At 45.2% G+C, this 7,841-nt stretch overlaps 1 protein-coding gene across 1 annotated transcript in view; it reads left to right on the forward strand.

Moving 5' to 3' along the window:
* Positions 1–7,841, forward strand: part of GRIN2A (glutamate ionotropic receptor NMDA type subunit 2A) — a 378,152-nt gene that overhangs the window by 329,554 nt on the left and 40,757 nt on the right. The window contains exon 12 of the mRNA XM_007462837.1: positions 7,338–7,525. Within this exon, the coding sequence (XP_007462899.1) occupies positions 7,338–7,525 (188 nt within the window). The remainder of the gene's footprint in view (positions 1–7,337; positions 7,526–7,841) is intronic.

Here is a 7,841-nt window from a genome sequence, read left to right on the forward strand (position 1 = left end):
CCCTCACTCTCTCTTTCCTGTTCTTTCCTTTCTCTCTTTCTCTCTCACTGTCTTCCCATTTTCCTTGGAGCCTGCTTCCATCTGTATTTTTCCCTCCCTCGTTTCCTCCCTCCTTCTCTGCCTCTCTCTGTCTCAGTCTTACGCTACTGCACAGAATTTTCTCAGTTAAAAAATAAATATTCACCATCCATCTTTTTTACCCAATTCACAGTGAATATTACTGGAAGAATTAATCAACACAAATTAAACTGACAACAGCAAAAGGCACACAGAGTGAAATTTATTATTGACTACATAGCCATAGACGACTTGAATCTTCTTGGCCACTTTTACCTCTCTGAACAATGTTGACCCAGAAGAATTGGACTTGGTGGCAACCATACCCACAAAAGAAAACTCAAAATGGCAGAAGTTATAAATTAGTAAAATTTATTATGGTCCAAATTCTGATCAATGAATCAAATCCTTATAAAATTTCAACACAAAAGAATTGATCCTTAGTGAAAGTGCATCAGTGTTGGTATAATTCTGACTTTAAAGTTTGTATTCACAAACTCAGAGTCATAATGTGATTCTAGGCCATTTTCCTGAAGCCTATTTTAGACCATCCCATGCTGATGTCAGGTACAATCTCTGTATGTATTGGCTCCTGCCCAAGCAGGCACATTCAGAGGTATCCTCAGGGGTACCACTTCTTGGCCCATGAATGCCCTTCACCCACCAATAGCCCTGTGTCTGGGTGCTTGATGATGATCTGCATCATCGCTTCTCTGCACAATGACATCATCACTGCCCCAGCAAAGTCATGAATTTGCAACAGGGTGTGCAATTTCCAAAACACCTTCACTCCCCTTTCCATCCATCCAATATCTAGCCCTGTGAATGAGCTATTCCCCCATCTTACAGATGAGAAAACCGAAGCTCAAAGAGGTCCCATGACTGGGTCTCATTCATAGAGCTGGCAGAGGTGGACCTGAACCCCATCCACTGTTCCACAGTTGCCCAAACATGCTGACTAGCCTGAATTACTGACTGACGTGCTCCCCTTCCTAGGAAGGCTTTGATGTGCCCTAAAAAAATACATTCAGTTCTCATCAAAGAGATTCTTTTTTTTTTATTAATTAATTATTTTTTGTTTGTTTTTGGCTATGCTGCGCACAGGCTTTCTCTACTTGCGGTGAGCGGGGGCTACTCTTCGTTGCGGTGCGTGGACTTCTTGCTGTGGTGGCTTCTCTTGTTGTGGAGCATGGGCTCTAGGCACGCGGGCTTCAGTAGTTGTGGCTCATGGGCTCTAGAGCGCAGGCTCAGTAGTTGTGGCGCACGGGATTATTTGCTCCGCGGCATGTAGGATCTTCCCAGACCAAGGCTCGAACCCGTGTCCCCTGCAGTGGCAGGCAGATTCTTAACCACCGTGCCACCAGGGAAGTCCCCAAAGAGATTCTTAATTCTCAGTAATGCTTTAGACTAGACCTCCAAAACATACACACATCACACACACACACACACACACACACACACACACACACACACACACTCTCACTCACTCTGGTTTCATTAATTCATCAGAACAAGTCAATGTCTAGTTAAAGACTTCTTGAATGTTAATGAATGAATAATTAACTTTAACTATATAATTAGCCTTTAAATGTGCTGAGACCCCCAGAGAGCATCTGAAAACATGCATGAGGAGATGATGAGCTAAAACCGGAAACTTTTGATTAGGAACGTCAAGCCACTTGACAATACAAGTCCCTTTCCCCGAAGGGGCCGTGCCTTGACTGGGGGCCATGGCGTCCCCTTTTGTAGGGAGGATCAGCTTTGCCGGTAAACAGTCTTGGGGCCAGGAGTGAACATTCAGGCCATCGTGTAGGTACAGGAGAGACCAATGGAAGTAAAAGGGTCAGATCTACACACTCCAGAAAGCTGTGGCAGCTCTTCAAAGCTGTCAGAAAATCTGGCAGGAAACTGCTGGGTTAAAGTGGCATGGAGCGCACGTGACAGTCCTCCTTACTTTGCTTCTTTGCAAATTTGAAGAGAGGAGGTCTTATTTCCCCCGCTCATTCTGGATTACTGTCATTTTTTATCATTTGCTTTCCTTGAGGGCTGCGGGTGACAGGGAGAGGGTGGCAGCACCCATGCAGCCTCCGTGATGCCTGGCGGGGGGTGGGCACATCACACAGCCAGCACAGCGCAGCATGAATTTTCAGACTCTGGTTCTGTTCCAGCCCTTGCACTGGGGAGCCGAGATGTCGTTTCATTTGTCACAAATGTTTGAAGAAGCGCTCGCCCTTCGGTAGGGGGCAGAGGCCGAGAGGTGGGCTGCGTAGGGCCTCTGTCCCCATCCCAGTTCTCAGACCGGATCTTTGAGCCTCACCCACCCAGTGGGAGAAGCACTGAGCCGGCGACAGCCATGTGGCTCGGTAGGAGCTGGGAAGGCAGAGACATAGAGGATCTCCCCTTGAAAAGCATGAGAAGAAAACACCAAGCAGAGAAGCATCACAGCGTTCCCTCCCTGTGAGCCCTTAAGCTTCCAGCTGGTGGCTCTGAGTTCTGAGGGGCTGTTCCCTCCAGCGCCAGCCTGTAATCTCTGTGTTGTTCCAAATCCAGTGCTGCCAATTACGCTGCAGCCTAAGATGTCACTTGGTCTCCCACCATCGCAGCTCCAAACCCCCGAATGCTTTTGGTCTAAATTGGGCTTCAGGTGGCCTTTTTCTCTTTCTGACCCCCTACCCTCAACAAGAAGCTGTGGCCATCTACGCCTAAATGTCTCCCAGACGTGTAGGATAGGATGTGTTGAGGGCAAGAGATGTTTTCTGTGGAGGTGACTCCAGACCTTACAGGGCTATGCATCTCCTGGGAAAGAGACAGATGAAACTGAACGACCCACCAAATCTTTTAAAACTGATGGCTCTGGTCTGATCCTTCCACTTTTTTCATAACGCTGGGCTTCCTATAGAGCTGTAACCCCCAGTCTGAATCTCAAAGCAGTAGACAGAGCTGTCTCCATTTATTCCACAAGTCTTATGGGTAACATGGTCACAGTAGTTAGGTCTGTGGCCTTTGTCATCAGACTGTGTTAAGTCCAAATGCTGCTCTGACGCTTACCTAGGCTGGGCAGCTGTGTCCCTTACTTTACCTCTCAGTGCCTCCGTTTCCTCATTCCATGGGGACGGCAGTAGTGCATCCATCTTTGCTCAGTTAAAAGGACTCAGTGAAATGAGATAATGCATATAAAGTATTCAGGACTGGATTTGTCCCACAGAATGCATAAAAGTTGTAAGCTCCTTTGCTGTAAAATCTGAATTCAATTGAACACATCTGTGTGTCTTGAGCATTTGTTATGTGCCGGGCACTGCGCACACATATCCTTATATAACATCGCTTTATTCCCAACAGCCCTCGAAGGGCAGGTAACGTCTGCTCCACTTTGCAGCGAGAAGAATGAGGCTCAGAAATACAGGTGCCTTGTTCAAAGTCTTTGAACACAAAGCCCACTCTTGAGGATGTCAGTGAGTTTTACATCTTTTCTTTTCAACAATGGGAACATTTTTCCTTCAGTGGGAAAGAGATCAAAGGCACAGGTCTTTGAGCCGGAGCAAGGAGAGCCCAGGGCCCTCACTCCCTCCACTTCCCCCGCCCACTGGGAGCCACCTTGCCGGCCACTTCAGTAGCTGCCGACCACGTGTGGCCATTTACACCAGAATCTAAATTAATGAAATGAAATAAAATTTAAAACTCAGTTGCACTAATCACATGTTAAGTGCTCAATAGCCATAACACAGATATGGAGTATTTCCATCACTGTAGAAAGTTCTCCTAGACAATCCTGCCATTGAGGGTTTGTGTAGAGAGTTTGGAAATACTGCCGATGAGCTCTTCAGGCTGCCTCAGCCTCTCAGAACCTCACCTGCTCATAGACAACATAGGAGAAAAATAATAATAATAATAATAAATTTCCCTACTGGGCATTTGTGAGGCCCCGGTGGGACAATGTATGTAAAATGCTGTGCACTTTTGTCAAGCACTGTGCAAACAATGGCCTTGTCTATCAGAGGGAGCTGTGTAAGCCCCAGGATGTTTTTAAACATGCAGGTATCTGTGGCCATTGCATTTAGACCCCAGCTCTCTAGAATCATCAATGAGGGACAGAAATCAAAGTCCACATGGCCCTGTGGTTTCCTTCATGTGTTGTCCTCACTTTGGTTCTGACGTGGCCCTGAGACCACAGAGAGTCTCCCTGGCCAGACCGCTCTAAGAGCATGGCCGCCAGCCACCCAGACATGCCAGCGTGTGGTTGCTTTGCTCAGAATTAACTGTGTCTTTTGCCGCTGTCCTCCCTCTGACTTGATGGCATCTTGCATTTGCAAACTTTGTTTTCCGAGAAAGCTTCCCTTTTTCTTTGGGCTCATCCGGCTGTTTTTTGCTCAGCTGAAGATCTGTCATGAAATATGGTAATGATGTGCAGAAATCTGTGCCTGTCCATAAAATATGAAATTAAACTGCTGTTTGACAACCCTCGTATGAGTGCCAGGTACAGTTTTAGATTTCCATTGCAGAAATGCATCAGTGTGTGGTGGGTTAACAGGATGCGGAGGGCTTTCACCCCATGAATACCAACAGATGAATGTACTATACACACCTGTGTGTGTATTTATGTTTGCTTTTTGAGGAATTTAGAAAGGAGAGTTGCAGGAGTCTTAGAAAGTGTTAATAAAACCCCGGTTCTCGCCATCTCCGTGGCAACATGAAGTATTGAGGTGGCAAGCACCCCAACTTCGTTAAGAGTACACATGTTGTCCATTTGTCCTGAAGTCCTCAGGGTGCACACGTTATCCAGAGTCTCACTTTCCCTCTTGAGACTGACAGAAGGTGACTCTTGGCTTGCAGAACCGTAGAATGCCACAGTTCAAAAGGACCGCAATGACAACCTCATCTCAACCAGCAGCACAAAAGAAGGAAGTGACTTTCCGAGGTGGCGCCATCATAGACGTAAATGTAGACTAGAACTCAGATCCCTTCCACCTGCTGCCCCACCGCTCCTGTCACAAGCCGTACTGCCATCATAACACAAACCAACCTTTTAAAACCCCCCAACCTGTATTTCCATGGGTCTCAGCATTGCTGGCTGTCCAGAAAGGGTGTTTCCTCTTGGTTCCACAGCTCTGTTTGCCATTTCTGTTGACAGTGCCCAGTTTTTCCCCCTCTTCCACTTGGATGATCTGATCCCCTTTTAATACTCTGAGTGTAAAACCAAGTCTCCAGCCCTGCAGCCCTGAGATGAGAGCTTCAGAGTCTTTCTGTTGGTGAGACAAGCCTTGTAGTCTTGCCCCATCTCTAACCATTAGAGAAACAAAAAATTCAAGTGAAGAACACAGCTGTAAACCTTCCAAATAGTTTTCCTCCCATAGGGAGTCCTTCAGCAGCTATCTTTGGAAGGATGCAGCGTTTTACATCCTCTTCCTGCCACTTTTTTATTTTATTTTATTTTATTTTATTTTATTTTATTTTTGCTTCACTGATGTATGTCTTCTTGTGAGGGAGTGAAGGGCAGTAAAGTTGAGGAAATGTCAGGAAGTTGAGTGCTCTCCCATTTACTTTTCCTACGTACATTAGAGTTGAGATATCCATCCCCTGTATTCAAGGTTGATTATTTCAGCCTTGTTAATAAGTAACTTTAAAAATTGGAAACAACATACATGCCCACCAATAAGGATGTAGGTCATGAATTAGGCACAGCCGTGCCTTTGAGGGGATTACTGGGTGCTTGCCTTTTGGAGGGTGCTGACTGGGAGGGGTAAACAGGACTTCTGAGGTGATGGCGATGTTCTCGACTTCGGTCTGCGTGGTGATTTCAAGGGTGTACACATATGTAAACATTTATCTAGTGCTTTATTCCATATAAGGTATACCTCAATAAAAATAAATGTGCCAAAAAAATTAAAAAGAGTGCTCTGTTTACTGACATAGAAATACATTCACTATGTATGGGGTTAAACGAGAAAAGAAAGCCGTTGGTGAAATGGTTTGCGTGGTGTAATTATATTTGGAGAGTTGAAACAGGGTTAGCAAACTATGTCCCATGGGCCAACCTGTTTTTTGTAAATAACCTTTTATTGGAACAGAGTTGAATTCATTCATTTATGTATTATCGATGGCTGCTTTCATGCTGTGTGTTAATTTCCTAGGGCTGTCATAACAAAGCATCACAAACTGAGAAGCTTAAACAATAGGAATTTTTTGTCTCATACTTCTGGAGGCTGGAACGCCGAGATCAAGGTGTCAGCAGGGCTGTGCTGCCTCTGAAGGCACTTGGGAAGGATCTGTCCGGGCCTCTCTCCTGGCTTCTGGTAGTTCCGAGGCTTGTGGCAGCATAACTCCAACCTTCACCTGGCGTTCTCCCTGTGTGCACGTCTGTGTCCAAATTTCCCCTTTTTATAAGGACACCGGTCATATTGGATTAGGAGCCCACCCTACTCCATATGACCTCATCTTAACTAATTACATCTGCAATGACCCCATCTCCAAATAAGGTCATATTTGGAGGTACTGGGGGGTTAGGACTTCAACATATGAATTTTGAGGAAACACAGTTCAGCTTCATGCTACAACAGAAAGCTGAGTAGTTGCACCAGAGACCAAACCTAAACTATTTATTATCTTGCCTTTATAGAAAAAGTTACCAACCCCTGTTTTAAAAGGAGTGTGTATGTGTGTGTGTGTGTGTATACACACGTGCATGTAAAATTTGGAAAGTTGTTCACAAATTTATGAACAGAGGTTGCCTCTGAGTTATGGAATTATAGGCAATTTTAATTGTATTCTTAATATTTTCTGCATTATTTGGTTTTCTGAAAATTATTATGTAATAATTTTTATAATATAAATGAAACATGTTTCATAAACGTGTTTCTTTGGGCAGGAAGAGACATCATTCCTATTTAGTCTCTCTCCCCTTCCTGCACGAAACCATCTGATTCTCTGGTCCCTTAATGGTTTATTTTGTTCTAATGCAAACCTTTTTAAATAGGCCACTGCTCTTCACTGTTGGGAGTACTAAGGGCAAACACTTGCAAACTAGCAAATTCGACTGTTTACTCACTTGGGCATAAGGATTCTTCATGTCTTTATTTAACTGCCTCTTGAAACTTCGAGAGAAAAGGTTCTGGCTTTTATCTCGTCATTAAAAATAGATCCTTTTATGCTGATGGGATGGAGCCGTCATGAATCATCATCTCCCGTGTGAAAGAAAGTGTGTGATGCTGGATCAGGCCTTAGGAGCTGGGCCCTGAGATGGTACCTCGCCTTCCCCGTGACTCCCTGGTTTCTTGTCATTGCAGGAAACTGGACGCTTTCATCTATGATGCTGCGGTCTTGAATTACAAGGCTGGGAGGGACGAAGGCTGCAAGCTGGTGACCATCGGAAGTGGGTACATCTTTGCCACCACTGGTTATGGAATTGCCCTCCAGAAAGGCTCCCGTTGGAAGAGGCAGATTGACCTGGCCCTGCTCCAGTTTGTGGGTGATGGTAAGACCTTGGTTGACCCCCTACTTCTGAGGGACTTGAGACCCTCACACTCTCTGTTTTCTAGCTGGCTCTCCAGTAGATCTTTGGGTGGCGAGTTTGCTCACCAAAAGTGTTTATTGAGGGCTGGTCACATGATACCACCATTCCTTAGTCTGCTCGTAATGGAGACCAATTACAGACAACTCAGTAAATTAAAAGGAGTTTATTTTAAGGATGCAGAAGTGTCTATCTCAGTGAATTTAAGAAAGAGTTGAGCAAATAGGTTCAGAGGAAAAAAACAGGAACCAGGACAGTCCTGGGGCCTCAACAGCAGGAA

The sequence above is a fragment of the Lipotes vexillifer genome, unplaced genomic scaffold (assembly GCF_000442215.2).
Source record: "Lipotes vexillifer unplaced genomic scaffold, Lipotes_vexillifer_v1.1 scaffold306, whole genome shotgun sequence".
NCBI classification, from domain to species: Eukaryota; Metazoa; Chordata; class Mammalia; order Artiodactyla; family Lipotidae; genus Lipotes; species Lipotes vexillifer.